The 22,393-nt window shown below is 47.8% G+C and overlaps 1 protein-coding gene across 7 annotated transcripts in view; it reads right to left on the reverse strand.

The window, feature by feature from the left end:
* Positions 1-22,393, reverse strand: part of TBC1D32 (TBC1 domain family member 32) — an 851,129-nt gene that overhangs the window by 153,690 nt on the left and 675,046 nt on the right. For all 7 annotated transcript variants that reach the window (XR_010176059.1, XM_063917235.1, XM_063917238.1 and 4 more), the window contains 3 exons: positions 12,002-12,068; positions 10,091-10,206; positions 2,759-2,913 (listed from right to left, as the gene is read on the reverse strand). Coding sequence is in view for 6 of the 7 variants with exons in the window: in XM_063917235.1 (XP_063773305.1) it covers positions 2,759-2,913; positions 10,091-10,206; positions 12,002-12,068 (338 nt within the window). In the remaining variant the exon portion in view is untranslated. The remainder of the gene's footprint in view (positions 1-2,758; positions 2,914-10,090; positions 10,207-12,001; positions 12,069-22,393) is intronic.

A 22,393-nucleotide genomic window follows, 5' to 3' on the forward strand; every position in this document is an offset into this window, starting at 1 on the left:
ACCTGTGCAACGTGCCTGCGCATTGCGGTGCATACGCATGCGTAGATTGGACCTGATCACCCCTCTGTGCGAAAACGCACAGCAGCGATCAGGTCTGAATTACCCCCACTGTTCTCTATCTGCCACACAGGACTCTACAAGTCATTCTCCTCTGCTCAGCCTGTGGACCCAAAGGTTCTGGGGCTCAGGAGTCTGTGAAATTAGGCTATGATGAAGAAGGAGGTGGAAACGGTGATGCAAACGTTAATCAAATTCAGGGTAACAAGAAAGGTGATCACTAAAAGTGAGGGAATAGTGATGTCAATAATTTCTATGAGAGTACAGTGACTACAAGGAATTAACATGGGGAACAGAGTGTGCAAGGGATTGATAATGGAAGACAGTCATTAATATGGGCACATAGAATTATTATGAGGCTATAATAACATATTTTCTGGTTTAGTGACTCATTTGAACTCAAGACTAGTCCACTAGGCTACCTTGGAAATACTTTGTGGGTTCCACCGACCATGTACTGTTGACTACATATTTTCATTTAAGAATACCTTTTTCTCCTCTGAATTCAGAGCATGCTGTCTCCAGTAGCAGACCGCCACTCTTTAGTGGCTGGCTACTACTCCTAAATCAGAACATACCACTGCATTTCCCCGGTAGGCCCTTCATCCCCAGTCCTCATATTGTAGGGCTATTTAGTTCACTTGAATTGTAAAACATATTTGAACATTGGTAATGAACAAATAGTTTCAGACTCTCCATGAATGATATTATTTAACTGGCTTGGAAGATTTGCAGGTTTTAAACAGTGACCGCTGGTTCTAGATCCAGTCTAATACATTACCTGCATTGTGTGTTTTCAAGTTCTGCATAAGTCAGATAAAAGATCATGCCATAATATAAATAGTATAAAACAGAATGTGGGGAAATGAGGCATGGGGTAAAATGGTATTTGTGGCATTTCATTCTCTGTAGCAATTAATGTACTTTTTATCCCTAATGTTCTCTTATCTCTCTTGCTTGTGTCACTATTCCCCATGTGTGTGTTCATTCACAGGACTCAAAGTATTGCATTAGCCTGTATATTATATACTGTAATCTTCCTCATGTAAAACCGGGTGTGTTGTGACCTGGTACATACTGTAGTGCTGTCATGCTGCTGTTATGATAGGGGCACGCCAATCTGTGTATGAGGTCACGTGTTCGGTACTTGCAAGTTATCACTGAAATGCCTGCTTAACCCATCCTTATATGGACATATAGGAAATACCTATAAGGGAAAGGTAAGATCTCACAGAAAAAGCACCTCATGAGTTAAATTCCACCTCCACAGGCGACACTCAGGACTTAAACCAATTTCCCTATCATTGTTCCTTCTATTTGGTTCCCTCTGTTCATCTCTGGACTCTAACAGACATCTCGGAGCCTGACCCAGCATGTGATCAGCAGCATTAGAAGGACAGCTGTGGGAGGTAGGAGGGAGAGATCTGAAATGGGATACCTCCAATGAGGAAACTGTGCAACTTCCCCAGGTGAGCACAGCATCATGGGAATTTGGAAGGTTTTAAAAGAGGTTGCTCAGGTCAGCTCCTGATGTCCATCACTGGACTTTGGCTAAGGGGCGCTTCTCTGCCAAGGTACCTTGTGGAACACATTGCCAATGATGTGTGTACTTATACAAATTGTCTCCTGTAGACTAGTTTGCCATCACTGCTGTGTGGAATCAGTGATAGTTCTGCTGTGAGCAACAGGTTGTCTGTAATTTACTGTGTTGAATTGTTGTGGAACTAAATCTTCTACTGGGACTGACTGTATCTAGACTGATACTATTTCTGCATATTTCTGTGTTACATTTACCTCTTGTTTTTGGTATTATCTACTCCTGCGTGTGGTGAAAAATAAACCATTACTTTGGTTTCATCTGGTGTCTGGGTGACTAAAAGAACCCTGTATCTTCACACAGAAGGAGGCCACATTTAGCTTGCCAGTGACTGCAGAAAGATATCCCAGCATATCCTATATACCTGTAGCAAATAGGGTACATTGAGACATGTAATTCTCCAAAAGTTGAAGATTAATAGGTTGCCTGTAACTGCTATAGAGGCTCGTAGAGAGAATGAATGCATTAAAAAGCTTAGGGGATAGCATTCAGCCAGTTGTGAAGCCACAATGTATGTGATAGGTATAAAAACTGGCCTAGAAAATTTATGGGGAGTGGCAACGTGTAGGACTTTAAACTTCATCTTTAAAATGTTTTCTAAACATTGATATGAAATAAATAGGCATGAAGACCCAGATTTATCAAGCTTTGTAGAGTGATAAATTGCACTGTGATAAAGTAGCAACCAATCAGCTCTTAACTGACATTTTTCAAACACATCCTGTAACATGATAGTAGAAGCTGTCTGGTTGGTACGTTATCACCGTGCAATTTATCACTCTCCAAGGCTTGATAAATCTGGGCCATAGATGGTTAATATAACATTATACTGTCTCCGAACACTAATATTTAGTTATGCCTTGAGTAAATAAAATCCTTTAGTGTTTCATGGATGTAAACACATTCTGAAATTATCCAAGATGCACTGGCTAATGTTACCTGGAATTGGATTTTAGGTGTTTGCCATAGCATATATGAATACTATAGTTACAATAAATACAGTATAAGCAATTTGACAAAACTGCTTTAAGAATAGTAATTTTAAATACAACAGAACACTATGAATTCCATATTTTTCTTGCCAATGTTTACAGTAATACTCACAGAAATGTGAAGCCGTGGAAGCCAGAGGTATGCTGAGACTAGGAGGCTAGACAATTTCTGTAGAAATGTTAATGTTCTTTCACTGTCTCCTGACATTATCAGGAACACAGAAGATGCAAACCAGTCATGACCAGAATAGCTTCCATGTAAATACCCTGGATGCAGAAGCAGTCAAGGAAGGTTTAGACTGAATTTGGATTTTCGCTGACAGCAAACTGCTTAGCATTTTTTTTTTTTTTTTTAAGAATTGTGTTTATACCAGCTGTGGCTTCAGTATACCTATTAAATTACTGGTAAAAATATTGTTAAAAATGTAAAACTGTAAATTAAAGACAAAAATCAAATACAAGTTAGAATCAGTAGGAAAGACATCAAGCTAAAAAAAAAAAAAAATGTTTGCATTACTTCAAAGATGTTTTGTTCAAATTATCCAATACTCTGCCCATCACACTATTTTAAGTGTAACAATATAAGTATGTACTGTACAACTACATTTACTGTGTAAGAAAATGTGCCTAAGAAGGTACTATAGATAATAACTTTATCACCACCATTTAAAATTAGATGTGCTTAAGCCCAGCAGTTCTAATTATACACACAGTGATGTGCATATCAGTTGGAAAAAGAAGTAATGCGCTCAGCGGTAACAGTTGTTTTCCTAGTTCTAAATGCTGCAGCAGTAGTAATTACCAGTAACGGAGTAATATTCACTTCATACTTTCCTACTCTTCTGGAACACATTGGATACGCCCGAATTTCACCCTCTAGTTACCTGTCCACTTCCCTGTCAACTGGTGCACATGGGGTGGGATGACACAATTCTCAGTGAATTAAGTCTTTAGGAATCCACCGTTCAGCGTTAGGAAACAATGCAACAAGTGCCGCTTGGGGTGGGGGGCAATATGAGATGATTTGTCCTGCTCCCCATAGTGACACCTTAAAGGAACTGTCCCAGGGGGAAGAAGGAAAAAGGTGTACATTAGTAGTAGTTATATGCTCTGTAAAAATAGGATTTTGGTACCTACTGGTAAATCCTTTTCTCGTAGTCCGTAGAGGATACTGGGGTCCACATTAGTACCATGGGGTATAGACAGGTCCACCAGGAGCCATTGGCACTTTAAAAGTTTGAGTGTGGGCTGGCTCCTCCCTCTATGCCCCTCCTACCAGACTCAATCTAGAAACTGTGCCCGAGGAGACGACATACTTCGAGAGAAGGATTATACAAAGATAGTGGTGAGATTCATACCAGCTTACACATACAAGGCACGCCAAGCCAACGTAGCTTGAACATTCAGCAACTGCTGAAACATTACTTACCAAGTAACAATGCAGTACTCAACTAAAACAAAGTGGTACTGAACCAAATAACATTTGCAGGAAAACGAAGAGCTGGGCGGGCGCCCAGCATCCTCTACAGACTACGAGAAAAGGATTTACCGGTAGGTACCAAACAGGGCCGGTTCTAAGACTTGTGGCGCCCCGGGTAAAATATGGGGGCGTGGCTTCAATTGGGGGCGTGGTCACGACGCTGCAAGAAAATAAATAAATAAATAAAAAGAATACTTACCATCCCCGTTCCTGATCCAGACCCCCTCCGCCGGCGGCACCGCTCTTCTCCCCTCTCTCTTCTCTTCGATCTATGGGAGAGACGTTATTACGTCTCTCCCATAGAACAGCAGACACTAGAGGTCAATTATGACCCCTAGTGTCTGTGCCACTATGCTGTGCGGTGCGCGATGACGTCTGAGTCTCGCTCCCACTGGCCCCATCTCCAGGGAGTGCAGTCCACCGTCATGCGGAGGACTTTGCAGGCAGGAAAATGGCGCTGGAACGCTGCTAGGTCTGCTCTGAGAAGCTCCGCCCCCTTAATGGCGCTGTCTTCCCGCTCTTCATGGATTATACTGGCCTAAGAAATTAGTACTGGCTGAGATCAGAGGACCCCGTCAGGCTTCTGGACCAGTGTAGGGGGTAAGCGCTGGCCCAGGGCGCCCCTCACAGTGCCGCACCATGTACCGCTGAGCCTTCCCAGGAGCGCAGTTAATACTGCGCTCCCTCCCCGCTGCCACCATATTCACACCGGCCCCCCCGCTTGCTAGGGGGGTAGGTGTCTCACTCTCCACTTCGTCAGCTCTGTAAGGGGGTGGCGGCATGCTGCTGGGGTGAGCGATTCCCTGTGGCGGGGAGCGATCCGACCCCTCTGGTGCTCGGTGTCCAGTCAGCGGAGGCAGTGGCTCAGACACCGCAGGGCGGACACTGCTCCCCCCCTTAGACCCTCGCTGCAGGGAGGCTGTTGCCAGCAGCCTCCCTGCAAAATAAAAAACTCTAACAACCTTTTTACTAGGAAAACTCTGGAGAGCTCCCCTAGCTGTGACCGGCTCCTCCGGGCACATTTTCTAAACTGAGTCTGGTAGGAGGGGCATAGATGGAGGAGCCAGCCCACACTCTCAAACTCTTAAAGTGCCAATGGCTCCTGGTGGACCCGTCTATACCCCATGATACTAATGTGGACCCCAGCATCCTCTAGGATGTAAGAGAAAATGTATTCGCTACGGAAAGGGTGGTGGAAGGAGACGGTCAGTCAGGAGAAGCTGGGATTCAAAGAGGAGTGAAGTTACAAGTGTAAGGAATTTTAATCAAATAATTAACAAGTGCCGACAACAGCGATGTGTGTGGTGGCACACTCCGCACCACCCTAGTTACGACCCTATGCAGCAGTAATGGTTATAGTTGTTATGATCAGCAGTAGTGTACAGTGACTTAAAGCAGAGTGTGCAATAACTAAAGGACAATAACAACAACTCACTGTCTTAGATCTACGGTATTAAAGAGAGAATGCATAGACACTCCACGTCTCTACAGTCCTTACATGGTGACATACAAATGAAGGTTCTAGCCAGAAAGCATTAGAGATGCTAATCTTTTTTTAAACTTTCTTGATTAAGGGCCTCTAGCTTTGTTTCAATTGGAATGTTACAGTATATCTACATACCTTTTACGTCTTAATTAAAACCATATATCACGACTGTACTGTACAAATTAATAGGACAAACAAAAAGAAAACAAATTAAACGATAAAGAAGTCTGGATTAAAAATAAAATCTAGTAGGCCTGAACCTTCACGTACAGTATATAAAAAATAAGATTTTAAACCTACCGGTAAATCTGTTTCTCCTAGTCCGTAGAGGATGCTGGGGACTCCGTAAGGACCATGGGGTATAGACAGGCTCCGCAGGAGACATGGGCACTCTAAGACTTTTGATGGGTGTGAACTGGCTCCTCCCTCTATGCCCCTCCTCCAGACCTCAGTTAGAGAACTGTGCCCAGAGGAGACGGACAGTACGAGGAAAGGATTTTTGTTAATCTAAGGGCGAGATACATACCAGCCCACACCATACACACCGTACAACCTGGTATATACCAAACCAGTTAACAGCATGAACAAAACAGCATCAGCCAGAGTCTGATCTCAACTGTAACATAACCCTTATGTAAGCAACAACTATATACAAGCCTTGCAGAAATAGTCCGCACTGGGACGGGCGCCCAGCATCCTCTACGGACTAGGAGAAAAAGATATACCGGTAGATTTAAAATCTTATTTTCTCTTACGTCCTAGAGGATGCTGGGGACTCCGTAAGGACCATGGGGATTATACCAAAGCTCCAGACCGGGCGGGAGAGTGCGGATGACTCTGCAGCACCGATTGAGCAAACATGAGGTCCTCATCAGCCAGGGTATCAAACTTGTAGAATTTTGCAAAAGTGTTTGAACCTGACCAAGTAGCTGCTCGGCAAAGCTGTAATGCCGAGACGCCTCGGGCAGCCGCCCAAGAAGAGCCCACCTTCCTAGTGGAATGGGCCTTTACAGAATTTGGTAACGGCAATCCAGCTGTAGAATGAGCCTGCTGAATTGTGTTACAGATCCAGCGAGCAATAGTCTGCTTCGAAGCAGGAGCGCCAACTTTGTTGGCTGCATACAGGACAAACAGTGCCTCTGTTTTCCTAACCCGAGCCGTCCTGGCTACATAAATTTTTAAGGCCCTGACTACATCAAGGGACTTGGAATCCTCCAAGTCACCCGTATCCACAGGCACCACAATAGGTTGGTTCATATGAAACGACAACACCACCTTAGGTAGAAATTGAGGACGAGTCCTCAACTCTGCTCGATCCTCATGGAAAATCAGATAGGGGCTCTTGTGAGATAAAGCCACCAATTCGGACACCCTCCTCGCAGATGCCAAGGCCAACAACATGACCACTTTCCAAGTGAGAAATTTTAATTCAACCGTTTGAAGAGGTTCAAACCAGTGTGATTTAAGGAACTGTAACACCACGTTAAGGTCCCACGGTGCCACTGGGGGCACAAAAGGAGGTTGGATGTGCAGCACTCCCTTTACAAAAGTCTGGACTTCTGGGAGAGAAGCCAATTCCTTCTGAAAGAATATAGATAAGGCCGAAATCTGCACCTTAATGGAGCCTAACTTAAGGCCCATATCCACTCCTGTCTGTAGAAAGTGGAGAAAACGACCCAGCTGAAAATCTTCCGTAGGAGCATTCTTGACTTCACACCAAGATACATATTTCCTCCAGATACGGTGATAATGCTTCGCCGTTACCCCCTTCCTAGCTCTGATTAGAATAGGAATGACTTCCCCCGGAATACCTTTCCTAGCTAGGATTTGGTGTTCAACCGCCATGCCGTCAAACGTTAACCGCGGTAAGTCTTGAAACATACAGGGCCCCTGTTGTTACACGTCCTCCCTAGGAGGAAGAGGCCACGGATCTTCTGTGAGCATTTCCTGAAGATCTGAATACCAGGCCCTTCGAGGCCAATCTGGAACAATGAGTATTGGGGGTCATTCCGAGTTGTTCGCTCGCAAGCTGCTTTTAGCAGATTTACTCACGCTAAGCCGCCGCCTACTGGGAGTGAATCTTAGCATCTTAAAATTGCGAACGACGTATTCGCAATATTGAGATTACACCTCTCTTAGCAGTTTCTGAGTAGCTCCAGACTTACTCGGCATCTGCGATCAGTTCAGTGCTTGTCGTTCCTGGTTTGACGTCATAAACACACCCAGCGTTCGCCCAGACACTCCTCCGTTTCTCCAGCCACTCCCGCGTTTTTCCCAGAAACGGTAGCGTTTTTTCACACACACCCATAAAACGGCCAGTTTCCACCCAGATATATGAATATGGGGACAGCCCCCCAATAAGGCCTTTTGGGGAGACAGAGAGAGAGTATGCCAGCACACACCCAGCACCCCTAGATACTGAAAACAAAGTCTCAGCCTGTACAGCGCTTTTTATATATATATATATATATATATATATATATATAAAATTTGCACCAAATAAATGTGCCTCCCTCTCGTTTTTTGTCCCCTGTTACTTGTTCAGCAGGGGAGAGTCCAGGAGCAGCTTCTCTGCAGCATGCTGTGGAGAAAATGGCGCTGGTTAGTGCTGGAGGATCAAGCCCCGCCCCCTCGACGGCGGGCTTCGGTCCCGGTCATTTTTTATACTGGCGGGGGTTTTATAATATACTGCCTCCGCAGTATCTAATAATGTTGCCAGTTTTATGTGAGGTAATTCTTGCTGCCCAGGGCGCCCCCCCCCCCTGTGCCCTGCACCCTTGTTGTGCCTTGTGTGTGTGTGGGAGCAATGGCGCGCAGCGCGACCGCTGCGCAGTACCTCTCTGAAGAGCTGAAGTCTTCTGCCGCCTTTGACGTCTTCTTACTTCATATACTTACCCGGCTTCTATCTTCCGGCTCTGTGAGGAGGATGACGGCGCGGCTCCGGGACGAACAGCGAGGACGACACCTGTGTTCCAACCCTCTGGAGCTAATGGTGTCCAGTAGTCTAAGAAGCAGAGCCCATCAGTCCAGGAAAGTGGGTCTGCTTCTCTCCCCTCAGTCCCACGAGGCAGGGAGCCTGTTGCCAGCAGTGCTCCCTGAAAATAAAAAACCTAACAAAAGTCTTTTCAGAGAAACTCAGTAGAGCTCCCCTGCAGTGCATCCAGTCTCCTCTGGGCACAGGATCTAACTGAGGTTTGGAGGAGGGGCATAGAGGGAGGAGCCAATTCACACCCATCTAAAGTCTTAGAGTGCCCATTTCTCCTGCGGAGCCCGTCTATACCCCATGGTCCTTACGGAGTCCCCAGCATCCTCTAGGACGTAAGAGAAACATTGGCTAATTATACAACCAGAAAAAAACAAGTAAAGTAAAACCAGGCAAGCTTTTCTAACACCACCAGCAGGGCCGGCGCTACCATTAGGCAGCTGCCTATGGGCGCTGGCCACTGGGGGGCGGCACTGCACAATGCCGATAAAAATTGCTTCCTTCATTCCCTTTGCTCAGTTGGGCTCCTCCTCTTCCTTAAGTGACTGAGGAGCAGGGATGCTGCAGCTGCTGCGCAACTGTTATCAGCTGGCACGGCACTGATGTCAGCGTAGCATGGTGGCTCTTGTTAAATTCTGAAATCTGCTGACTGCTCCTCGCTCTGTCTGCAATCCCCCCTCTCCACCTGCCCTTCCACTATAGAACCCAGCATATTCCTGGCCCGCCACACGACAGCACCCTTGTTAATGTTACCCGGCGCCACCCCTTTCGCAATTACATCCCACTTTTTACTTGCCCCCACCTCCCGCAATGGCATCCCCCGATTGCATCCTGCTTAATACCTGCCCCCGCTTACCGCAATTGCATCTCGCTTTTTACCTGCCTTGCCTCCCGCTTTATACCAGCCCCTGCCTGTCGTGATTGCATCCCGCTTTTTACCTGCCTCCGCCTCCCGCTTTTTATCCGCCCTTGCCTCCTGCGATTGCATCCCACTTTTTACCTGCCTCCCGAAATTGCATCCAACTTTTTACCTGCCCCCGCCTCCTGCTTTTTGGCTGCTCCCGCATAGGCATCACGCTTTTTACCCGCGTGCAATAGGCATTTTGCCCAGGGTTCTGAGAAACCGTGCACCGGCCCTGACCATTAGGGTTCAAATGCACAAAAACAAAGGCAGACATTGATTCATGTAGCTGGCATACAACATATGCTTAGTATGGCAGCATGAATTAATTTAGCAGACACACAGCCACACACAAAAAAAAAATCCGTTCTCAATGCAGGTAAACTGTAACCACTGAACATCTGTCACAAGGGTAATTCTCTGAATGATATTCTCCCACTGGGAAACCAGGAAATGACAAAAAGGTAATGCTCAACAGTGTTTTTCTAGAAAATGTGTTAAGCTGTGTACGATTGAGAAGAGAGATGTGCAGTGATTTTTTTTTTTGTTTCATTTCTTTGTTCTACTGTATAAATGAATTAAATGAAAGGATACGCAATGGAGAGCTGACAGATACTTGCTGCTGTTTAAGAAATAGCTCACACTGTTTAAGGAGCTGAATTAGATCTTGTTCACCATTACTGGTTAATAGACCTAGATGTTTGCCATACCTGCAAAACATAGAAAGAATTATAATTAAGGGTACTAGGCTGATGACGTCTGAAAGGCAATTAAAGAAAATAGAAATAAAATAAAATTAGACTAATTTGTCAGGTTTCAAAAGGAAATGTAAAATAGTTTAACAAATACCGCTTGAGGATGCATGATCCTATATGGGTGATCTATTTCTGTACAAGCAATATACAGCATTTTAAAGGCTGTTGATTGCTATAATACAAAGTAGCATGTTTTTGTGCTGTCACTTCCATGCATTCTAATTGGATCCCACATTTATATGGTGGCAATGCATCTTTTCTGTCTCTTTCCAAAAAATCCCTCTTCAATGTCTGCTTTGCTTAACACTGTTACCAGTGATGTAGGAGGTCACCTTCAGACAACTTTAATGGATTCCTGAAAAATGTACTTAATGTGTTGCTTTATCTTTTCTTTCTTTTCTTTTTTTTTTTGCTGCATTCTGCTAATTTTTCCAAAAAACTCCAATACAACATTCAAGCAAAGTTTTTTTTTAATTGCCTTTGGATAAAACATAAAACTAATTTAACATCATTTGTGTATGCAAATGTGTCCAGTGCAGAGGGCAAAACTCTAATTGGTCATATTTCCAAAACAAAGGATGAGGCAATTTACTTCATAACAGTTGCAGGAGGGCATAGACAAACTACAGTAAATCAATTTATGTAAAAAATTGGAAAACAACTGTACTGATAATAATACAGTTTCTCTGGTTAATGTCCTTGCTACAGGCCACAGGTAACATACTGTTGATATGTTCTAAGGCTTATTTATATAACCAGTATGTGACCTGACGTAACAGTACATCCAGGGCCATCTTATCGCATAGGCTCACTGGACATCGCGATTCGAGAGGCCTTTGAGGAGGGGCAGGCTGGGCTGCGGGGCAACTGCCCTTCAGACTGGTGCTTCTGAAACTTCTTGGGAGGCAGGTAGATAATGCTACCCAGTCGCTCTGACTCTAAATTACTCTCAATCAGAGCAGCCAGTCAGCATTCTCTCCCTGCCTCCCAGCCTGCAGCCAGACAGTGAATGGCTGTCAGCATGCTGATTGGTGGATGCCTGGAGCAATCCACCAAAGTGTTGACAGCCATTCACTGCATGGAAGCATGTGGAGACATGGCGTAGGACCGCGGGGGGGGCATGTTATATATATTTTTTAATTGGTTCCCATTAATGGATGTGTAGGGGCCCCAGTGCAGATATAATATTGAATGTTGTGCACCCTTATAAATAGCAGTCAATGGCGAATATCTAGAAAAACGGTAAGAGGAAAAATACATTATTTTATTCTAATGCAGTTTAGAAAATGAAAGTAAACTGATTTGTGTTGTGGAGAATACCAGTTTGCACCAGTACTAAATGCAGATAGAACGCTGCCCGAGTCCACAGACATGCAAGAATTCTACTTGGAGATCACCGTAGGTCCATAATGAAAATGGAAAGAGCTAATGTCCAGCTTGTATTTGCTGCAATCCTTTAGACCATCTAGATTTACCAGCATTTCTTGTGGATTTACTGCTTGAAAGTTTTTCTTTTTTGTGTATATAGTAGGTTATTCCCTCTTGTACATGGATTTGAGGCTCTCCACAATACATTACACCAAGATACAGAAATATTGTTTACAGATTCTACACAGCATTTCTCTTGTAGTTAATTTATTTATTTTCAACTGCAAGCACTCTAGCATTAAACGTTCCTCTTTTTCTAAAGTTGTGAAGCATGTAATAAGAAAGCAGAAAAACATACAAAACCATTTAATATAATATTTACCTAATAACCATTTGTACACCTAGTTGCTGGAATGGAAGAAGACTTTCATTTTGTATCATATGTGCATCTAGACAGAAACAAAACAAATGGTTTTAGCGTTTTACTTATCCTCAATGATCACTAAACCGTCTACATCCAGTATAGCACGCTTTGGGAACAATTGTGGGTACATAGTTTTATGTCCATCTTGGTACAGGTCTGGGACTCAGGGTCGACACCAAGTAGGTCGACACACCTTAGGTCGACACGGACAATAGGTCGGCGTAAACAAGGTCGACAAGAAAAAAGGTCGACATGAGTTTTTAATATGTTTTTGGTGTCGTTTTCTTCGTAATGTGACCAGGAACCCCAATTAGTGCACCGTCTCATCTCGCCTGGCTCGCTTCTCTCACCATGCTTTGGGCACGGTGCCTCACTGCGCTCCGCACAGGTTACTATTCACAATCGTAGTCCACGTGGATCTTAAAGTATGAAAAAGTTTTTTTAAAAAGTTGAAAAACTTATATCGACCTTGTTCATGTCGACCCTTTGTATGTGTCGACCTATTTGCAGTGTCAACCTATTTGCAGTGTCGACCTAATTGGTGTCGATCTGGAGTCAGGATACCCTTGGTACATCATTTGTGATGACTTATTAGTATTGTATATTACTGTGTTTTACTTACTACATTTTATATAAAAATATTTTGAAACCAGCAGCTGTACTTTGTACGATCCCGTTATTTGTCTAAAATGTCAGCAATTTATTTGTCTTGTATATAGCAGAACTTGTTTTAAGTGATGCTACATCTTTTAATAGTAAATTAATATTATTTCATTTAAAGGGTAATGTTATTTGTAAAGATTTTCATTGTCGTTGCTAAATACATTTTCTTTTTTCAGACATCTTTGAATTCCTCTCACATCCTTTACTCTTGATGGCTGACATTTCACCAATGTTCCCTTAAATGTTTGCACACAAATAATTTATTCTCTGTCCCCTCGCATTTCCATCAAAAGTAAGACATTACTTTCTGTGTCAGAAACTATATTATATATTTTATAAATATGAGACACATTTAGGAGTAGGTCAATTGTGGTCACAAACATGCATAAAACTGTTAGGAGAAAAATGGAGTCTAAAATGGATAGAAAATAAATCTATCATTACTTTAATGCTAATAACCACATTAACATGCCAATACAGAAATATACAAATCATTTGCAAAAGCATAAACCTCCTAATGATAGTGTGTGGACCCTTATTCAAAAGTAAAGCATTCAATACCTTTAATACCAAGAAATAATGACACGAAGACTTGAATTTGGCAGAAAATTGTTAGCTATTTATTGTACCCTAACCATTAGACCTGTAAAGTAAAATTTAAGTTAAGATGCCGATTCAGCCGGCATATGGTGGCAGAAAAAAGAACGGCTATATTCAACTGGCGATAACCTCAAAAACGTAAAACCCAAACGATCCTAATTTACCACAAAACATACATAGGTAATAGGTGCCCGACTCAGACCTCCACGCTGACTGCCCACCCGGATGGGTGATGACGCTGCCCCCTGATGGGTGATCTAGCGGCCTTAAAAGTCAATGGAGGTGAGTGCACCTAAACCACACCAATACTGCAAACAACTGCAACTAACCAGTCAAATTACAACCTGCCGTTCTTTTCCGCCGACAAATAGCCAACGATAACACTCGCTAACAATTCCGAGCCAAGGCACTCCGTGCCAAAACCTCTACCAAATGGGGTGGGAGGGCGGGAAGGAAAACCAGCAGCAAGAGAGACCAAGCTAGGCTATACATTCCCATATATACTGATCCCTCCCCTCTCTATCATTGGCTATACTTTTCAACACAGTTAGGTCCACCCCTCACAGGAGGTTTAACTCTCTCCATTCCTATGCTGTCATTTCGTTCTCCTAAACCTCCTAATGATAGTGTGTGGACGCTTATTCAAAAGTAAAGCATTCAATACCTTTAATACCAAGAAATAATGACACGGAGACTTGAATTTGGCAGAAAATTGTTAGCTATTTATTGTACCCTAACCATTAGACCTGGAAAGTAAAATTTTAGTTAACATGCCGATTCAGCCGGCATATGGTGGCAGAAAAAAGAACGGCTATATTCAACTGGCGATAACCTCAGAAACGTAAAACCCAAACGATCCTAATTTACCACAAAACATACATAGGTAATAGGTGCCCGACTCAGACCTCCACGCTGACTGCCCACCCGGATGGGTGATGACGCTGCCCCCTGATGGGTGATCTAGCGGCCTTAAAAGTCAATGGAGGTGAGTGCACCTAAACCACACCAATACTGCAAACAACTGCAACTAACCAGTCAAATTACAACCTGCCGTTCTTTTCCGCCAACAGCGAAAGACTCTTCCCCAGAGTCTTCGCACCGCCACCATACCCTCAACCTAACTCCTGCAACACCAGAAACAGATCCTCCAGGAAAAACAGCATCCCCTCCTTGGACAGATGCACACCATCAGGCCGAAAAAGGTGACTGTCACGAAACCGAATCCTAGGGTGGCGAACTACTTTCCCTCCATGGGCCAACACCCACTTCGCCACCGCCGCATTCACCTTTTGCCTGGCCTCATCAATCGGGCGACCGTCCGCCACTCCTTGCCAACGCAATCTTGGCACCATCATAGAGAACACCAAGACACAATTGGGCCACGCTGCGGCCACACTGGCCAGATCCTCCATCATGGCCCACCGCAGCTCCAAAGATGTCCTCTTCCCCAGATCGTTGCCCCCTAAATGGACAACCAGCACCCTAGGGACTCCATGCTCGCTGACCTGACTGACCAATCTACTCATCAGATCTGTCCACATCATCCCCCGCCAACCAAGCCAACGAACGCCATTAGCCCTAAGAAACATCTGTGCCCCCTCTGTGGCCAAAAACCTGGCTGCCCAGTGAACATAAGAGTGGCCAACTACCCAGATTGCCAAATCGTCTTCAACCCAACCTGAAGGGAAGGAAAGGATTAAAAATCGGTTAATAAGTATCCTAACAGGAGTATATTAAACGCATTAACCTGAAGGATCTGCCAAAAGAAAAAAGGGGTTTCTGTGCCTTGCAGAAGTCACGGCCTAGCCGATCTAAACAAGCTTCCAGCCAATCGAAAAAACATAAACACACAACAGGAAAATTCAAAATAAAATAAGGAAAATAAAACGGGGTGGGGGGGGGGGGTATAAAATGGGAAAAACATGTAAGAACTCAGCTGGAGGTCAAAGCGCAAAAACCTGCTGAGGGACTTTGATTTGAACTGATCAGCCGAATTGTAGATTAGAATTCAGTCCGTCAAGTCAGGCAAAAAATCGCAAAAGAACTCCAGACCCCCGCTGCCAGCAGCGGCGAGTAGCTAATCCCTGAGTAGGATGAACAGGGGAGACAAACAGACACACTACACAAGGACGTACTTAACTTTACAACATGAACTTATACAACGACTAATAAAACTGAACTGTTAGTCAAACAAACAACTCATGGAACTGGGCGAATATATCGTCTGTAACTTGACGACTTCCATCGCCCCACTGCCTGGATTTCCGCAACGGAAAACCCCGCCGACGCAGCCGACGTCGCCGCCCCGATACGGAAAGAATGCGTACCGAAAGCAGCGGGTGGAAGGCCCAAGCTCGCCAGACAGCGACTCAGCATCCAACGAAACTGATATTTCGTTAAAGGATAACCGTCATAATGCAGCAGCCACGACCCCTGCACACCGGGCCGAACCGCTGCATACTTCGATGCCAACCTCACCGGGCAAATGCTCTCCTCCAGAGACGGAACCAAAGTGACCCATCGCCCTCTACCCACTTGGTCCGTCTTAGAGCGACGCAATCTGCACAGCAAGGACCTATCACCCACCACCACGTCATCAAGAAGCATGCGCGAGCCTGTCCGCTTAGATGGCGCTACCAGCTCCGAAACCCGAAAGGCTCCGTGGTAAGCCATGGAGAACGCCAAGTGGAACAAAAGCGATTCAAAAATTGACGACGCGATACCGCCAACCGCATCGATGACAGCCGGTAGCAAGGCCGCATCGATGGCCACACGGGCCCACCCTTTCATCGCCTTAACCAGGAGCCCGCTCTTTGTCATGTCAGGGACACCCTTGAGTTTACTAAAAAACGAAATCCCAGCTAAGTACCGGGACACCACCGCTCTGGAGCTACCCGTGACAAAAAGCTGCCAAATAAAAGAAAGCATCATCCGATGCCCGCTCTTACCTTCATGACTACGTCCTCGGACAAACTCTTCCCACTCACTCCAAGCTTGCCCGTAAGCCTTGAGCGTGTTCGGAGCCACCGACCGCATCGCTAGACCCTCCAGTCCGGTCCGATCACCTGCCAGACATAACCGGGACATTGAAACCCACGCTCATCGGCCTCGGGCGCCAACAAACGAAATCTCTCCCACTGACCGCGGGACAACGCGTCGGCAATTCCGTTCTCCAGCCCTGGCACATGCTGCGCGCGGAACCATACATTCTTATGCAAGCATGTCAGCAGCAATCGCCCGAGCACCCTCAGAACCACCAGCGACTTCACCCTCTGGTTATTGATCGCATGCACCACGCCCAGATTGTCACATCTAAACGAATGCTGCGATGAGCCAGACGATCGCCCCAAACCTCCAGTGCCACCATAATGGGGAAAAGCTCCAGCAGCAAAAGGTCCTTAGTGAAACCTTTGCGATACCATTCCTCCGGCCACGAGGCCACGCACCAAGATCCCTCTAGGTAGCAACCGAACCCAGAGGAACCCGCCGCGTCGGTAAACAGCTGTAACCGAGCATTGCCGACCGTTGGGGCCAGCCAGATACGCACCCCATTGAAATCCTTCAGGAACGAGGCCCAGACGGCCAAATCCCTCTTAATCTCGGAGGACAAACGAATGAAATGATGCGCCCTGGCACACCCCGCCGTCGCCCTCTCCAGCTTACGGCAGAAAACCCTGCCCATCGGGATCACCCGGCATGCAAAGTTCAAGAGGCCCAGCAATGACTGTGCCTGCCTCAGCGTGACTTTCCGCGACCTTACGAACTGGCGAATAACCTCGCAACCTTGGCCTGAGGAAAGCGACATGCTCCCGCCACCGTGTCGATTTCAATCCCCAGGAACGACAAGCAGGAAACAGGCCCCTCCGTTTTATCCTCGGCTACAGGAACGCCGAAGTGATAAAACAACGCCCGGATGCTGAACAGCAAGTCGCTGCAGCACGGCGCATTCGCCGGTCCCACACACAGGAAATCATCGAGGTAATGCGCAACTCCATGACCGCCTGAAGAAGACTCCACGCACCAATGCAAAAATGTGCTAAACCTTTCGAAAAACGAGCAGGAAACGGAACATCCCATCGGCAAACATTTGTCAATGAAATATTCCGCTCCGATCCGAAGACCCATAAAACGGAATGAGTCCGGATGCAACGGGAGCAACCGAAAAGCGGATTCCACATCTATCTTAGCCATCAGAGCACCCGGGCCGTAACTACGAACCAACTCCAGCGCCTCGTCAAACGACTGGTACACGACCGAGCAGTGTGCCGGCGGTATCGCGTCGTTGACCGATGACCCCGACGGGTAACAAAGATGCTGAATGAGCCGAAAGGCACCCGGAGTCTTCTTGGGGACTACCCCCACTGGGGAAATGACCAAGTCATCCACAGGGGGCAAGCTAAAAGGGCCCTCCATCCTACCGAGTCGCACCTCCTTCTCAACTTTCTCGCGCAAAACGGAGGGCAAGGAGCGAGCGGACTGGAGATTCCGTGGAGCCTTGACAGATACCTCGCCCGCAACAGGCAGGCGGAAACCGAACTTAAAACCATGAAACAAAAACTGAGCATCCGTTCTATTCGGATACCAATCCAACCATTTGGACATGGCGTCCAAATTAATTGGCGTTGGGGCCCTGAGGAGCGATCCCTCTCGCGCCGGGCCTAGCGTAGCTTTGTTTCCCCCTCGCGCCTTGCCGATTCCCTTTAAAACAGTTGGAGGCCGGGTGGAAGCCGTCGCATTGCAAGCACGAATGTCGAAACCGATACTGCTTGCCGTAGGAACAGGTCGCATTATTAAATGCGAAGCACTTCCCCTTCGCGGCGGCCTGCCCACCCCCTCAGACGGCCAACCTACTTTTCCTACTCGGTCCCCCTTCTGCGCTACTCCCTTGAGCGGACGACCCTGCACGCTGCCCGTCCGCCCCCGGATTCCGGGGCTCCTTTGTGGGTTGAGAAGCCCGGGTGACCTGGAGCCAGACCTCCACGTCCTTGCACCCGAAGTCAATAACCCGTAAGCAGTCCTGCTTCTCTCGGAACTTCTCATCATACATCCGCCATTCGATACCTGACGAAGTGCGCTGCATATCGTGTATCAAGTGCAGGTATCGTATGACGTTCATATGTTCTTCGGGCCTATCTTCCAGGTAACACGCCGCAAAGACGCAAAAACCGGCCAGCCAGCTGTCGAAAGTTCGGAAAGCTTCAGCTCCGATGCCTTTTTTAGCTGTCGCTGCCTTATACTCCTTCTTCGCGTCCTTAGTAAGCCCGGACAGATCGACATAGTCGCCCCTGCAGATCTTTCTACGGCAGCTATCCCGCAACCCTCTCAAAACTGCCGTATAATCACAGTGGACAACCCCAGGCAAATCGCGGCGTTTCTTGGCCCTGCGCGCGTCCTCGCTAAGCCGCTTGTGTCTCTTCCGCCTCTCTCCTGCTGCCCCGCCGCCCTCTTAGCGTACTTTGTCGCACGTTTTCTAGCCCTAGTCGTGCTACTGACGTCGGACGCCGGCGACGACAGGGAAGAAGAAGAGGAGGAACTGAGAGAACTGGAGCGAGCGCTGGACCCCGACGCCGACTGGTCAACCTCACCTGACGCTGACGACTGCTCGGACAGGGCGTCTTCCAGTGTGGAAACTTCGCAATCTTCCTCCTCGCTCACGTCCAAATCCACCACTCCGCGATCTCCTGAAAAAGAAGACAAAGCACGGGACCCGGAAGCCACTCCCGGGGCATGCCTAGCACTCCGGGGCAAAGACGCCCCCACCGCGCGACCGCGCTCCTCCAGAACCGGACGGTGTCCCAACTGTGCCGCGGCCGCCCCCAGGTCGTGGCAAGCGCGGGCTATTCGCTGAGCCGCTGACCCTTGCTGAGTACCGGACGCCCCCGCTTCAGCGCGCGTGCCGGAATGCCTTGCTGCCCCCGGGGACGCTGCTGCGGCCAATGGGCCCAATGCCGCCGCCACCGTCGACAGAGCAGACGCCAACTCACCGGAAGCCTCCTGACTTCCACAAAAATCGTTGCTGGCACTAGCGGGAGCCCCCGCAGAAGCCGGCGCACCTCTCCCGACCCGACGGCCGGCAGTCGCTGAAAAGGGGGCCGACGACCCCAGCCCCGCCCGTCTTGCTGGTGATCCGCTGTCCACCAGTCCTCACGCCTAACCTGAACCTGCTGGCCCTCCCTACTGCTGCTGCGCCTGGCCCCTGCCCCCTCGCGGGCACCCTCCCCCCGTAGGCCGGAGCTCTCCCCATCTGCAGGGAGGGCACGCCCGCGGGGCTCCACCCTGGTGCTCATAATCCTATGGCGTCCCCCCCGCCGGACTCCGGCTGTAAGGGAGGCAGCAGGGGAGACACTGACACTGGCGGCGCCGTTGCACGCACACGTGCGCGAATGGCGCCACTGGCTGAGTGTCCCGCCGCTACCCGCCACCGTCCCCTCCACAGACCCTGAAGGGAGTGTTGCTCCAGCACCGAGCCCCAACCTCTTAGACTGGCATCTGTCGTCAACAGGACCCAGTTGGATTATCCAGAAGGGACGGCCCCTGCACAATTGTTGGTCCTGGAGCCACCAGAGCAGCGACAGACGGACCTCCGGAGTCAACGAGATCATGTGAGACCTGATCCGGTGAGGCAGGCCGTCCCACTTGGCTAGAATTAGCTTCTGGAGGGGGCGAGAATGGAATTGAGCATACTCCACCATGTCGAATGCTGAGACCATGAGATCCAGCACCTGCATCGCTGAATGTATCGACACTTGCGGACGAGAAAGGAAGCAACGAATCCTGTCCTGAAGCTTCAGGACTTTCTCCTGAGACAAGAACAACCTCTGGTTGTGAGTGTACAATAGCGCTCCCAGGTGCACCATGCTCTGAACAGGGACCAGGGAGGATTTCTTCCAGTTGATAAGCCACCCGTGGGCTTGTAGAAACCGGACAGTCATATCCAGATGACGTAGGAGAAGTTCTGGGGAATTTGCCAGGATTAACAAGTCGTCCAGATACGGCAGTATCCTGACCCCTTGACGGCGGAGTACCACCGTCATAACCGCCATAAATTTGGTGAAGACTAGCGGAGCCGTAGTTAAACCAAAAGGTAACGCCCGAAACTGGTAAATGAGGTTGCCAATCGCAAACCTCAGGTATTGCTGATGTGACGCTGCTATAGGAATATGCAGGTAAACATCCTGTATGTCCAGGGAGACCATGTAGTCCCCAGGTTCCAAGGCCAGAACTATAGAGCGAAGGGTTTCCATACGGAACTTGGAAACCTTCACAAACCTGTTCAATGCCTTGAGGTTTAGAATGGGCCGGGAGGACCCATTCGGTTTCGGGACTAGAAACAGCGGAGAATAGTACCCCTGGCCCCTCTGCGCAAGAGGCACCTGTACTACGACTCCTGTATCCAGGAGGGTCTGTACCACCGAATGTAGAGTGTTTGCCTTTGTCTGGTTTAACGGGACGTCTGTCCGGCAAAATCGATGAGGGGGTCGGTTTTTGAAGGCTATGGCGTAACCTCGAGTGACGACTTCCCGTACCCAGGCATCTGAAGTGGTCTTCAACCATTCCTGGGTATACCCTAGAAGCCGGCCCCCCACCCTGGGATCCCCCAGGGGGAGGCCCGCCCCGTCATGCAGCAGGCTTATCGGTCTTAGAAGCAGGCTGACGGGCCGCCCAGGCTCTTTTGGGATTTGGCTTACCAGGTTTGGAAGTGCGGGCCTGCTTGTTGTACGCCTGACCTTTTGCTTTACCTGAAGGACGAAAGGGACGAAAGGAAGTACCTTTAGCCTTCGTCACAGAAGGAGCGGTACTTGGCAGACAGGCAGTTTTGGCAGTAGCCAAGTCAGCCACAACCTTATTTAAGTCCTCCCCAAACAGAATATTTCCCTTGAAAGGGAGTACCTCCAGGGTTTTTCTAGAGTCCAGATCCACAGACCAGGATCTCAGCCACAATATCCGACGAGCCAGGACTGATGTAGTAGAGGCCTTGGCTGCTAGGATACCAGCATCAGAAACCACCTCTTTTATATAGTGAGAAGCTGTGAAAATATATGACAAGCATGGTCTAGCATGGTCAGAAGAGATTTCAGCTTCTAACTCCAAGGCCCATGCTTCAATAGCCTCTGCAGCCCATGTTGCTGCAATACTGGGCCTTTGTGCAGCACCCGTGAGTGTGTAAATTGCTTTCAGACAACCCTCCACACGTTTATCCGTAGGCTCTTTTAGAGACGTGACGGCAGTGACAGGTAGAGCTGAGGAAACCACCATCCTAGCCACATGCGAGTCTACTGGAGGAGGCGTTTCCCAATTTTTAGACAGCTCTGGTGCGAGGGGATAGCGAGCCAGCATCTTCTTTTGAGGCACAAACTTCTTACCCGGGTTTTCCCAGGGTTCCTGACGTATATCCACTAGGTGGTCAGAGTGAGGTAAAACTTGTTTAACCACCCTGTGACGCTTGAACCTATCTGGTTTCTTAGGAGGGACGGATGGCTCGGGATCATCCGTAATCTGTAAAATTAATTTAATAGCCTCCAAAAGATCAGGAACATCCACATATGAACTACCCTCCCCATCAGCAGTATCTGTGTCAGAATCTGTGGGGTCAGTGTAAGTGCCGTCTTCATCAGACGAGGTGTCAGTGACAGCAGTGGATTGTGAGGAGATAAGCGCTCGCTTAGAGGACCCCTTGGGCTTAGGCGAGCGAGGGTCAGACTTTAGTAGTCAGGGACTGGTTCAACTTCTTCAATTGAGCAGATAAATCGTCCGCTCACGGCGGGTTAGCTGCAGGGACCACATACGGTTGCACCGGCATTGGGGGTCCCAGAGGGGGTGTTAGTTTATTAACTAGCGTATGTAGAAGAGTGGAAAAAGCAGCTCACGGTGGGTCATTATGTACCTCCGTTGCCACAGTCCCACTGGGGGGCAAGGAGCCCCCAGAACCAGAGCCCACAGCTGCTATATTCTCCTCATAGGGATCTGTGGCTTCAGCAACACCGGCAGTGTGTTCAGCCCCAGAACCGTTACCCTCAGAAGCAGACATGATATAACTTGCAGTATCAGGTAACACAGTACAATTGGCAGCAGCACAATACCTCTAGC

This window comes from Pseudophryne corroboree, chromosome 4, assembly GCF_028390025.1.
Source record: "Pseudophryne corroboree isolate aPseCor3 chromosome 4, aPseCor3.hap2, whole genome shotgun sequence".
NCBI classification, from domain to species: Eukaryota; Metazoa; Chordata; class Amphibia; order Anura; family Myobatrachidae; genus Pseudophryne; species Pseudophryne corroboree.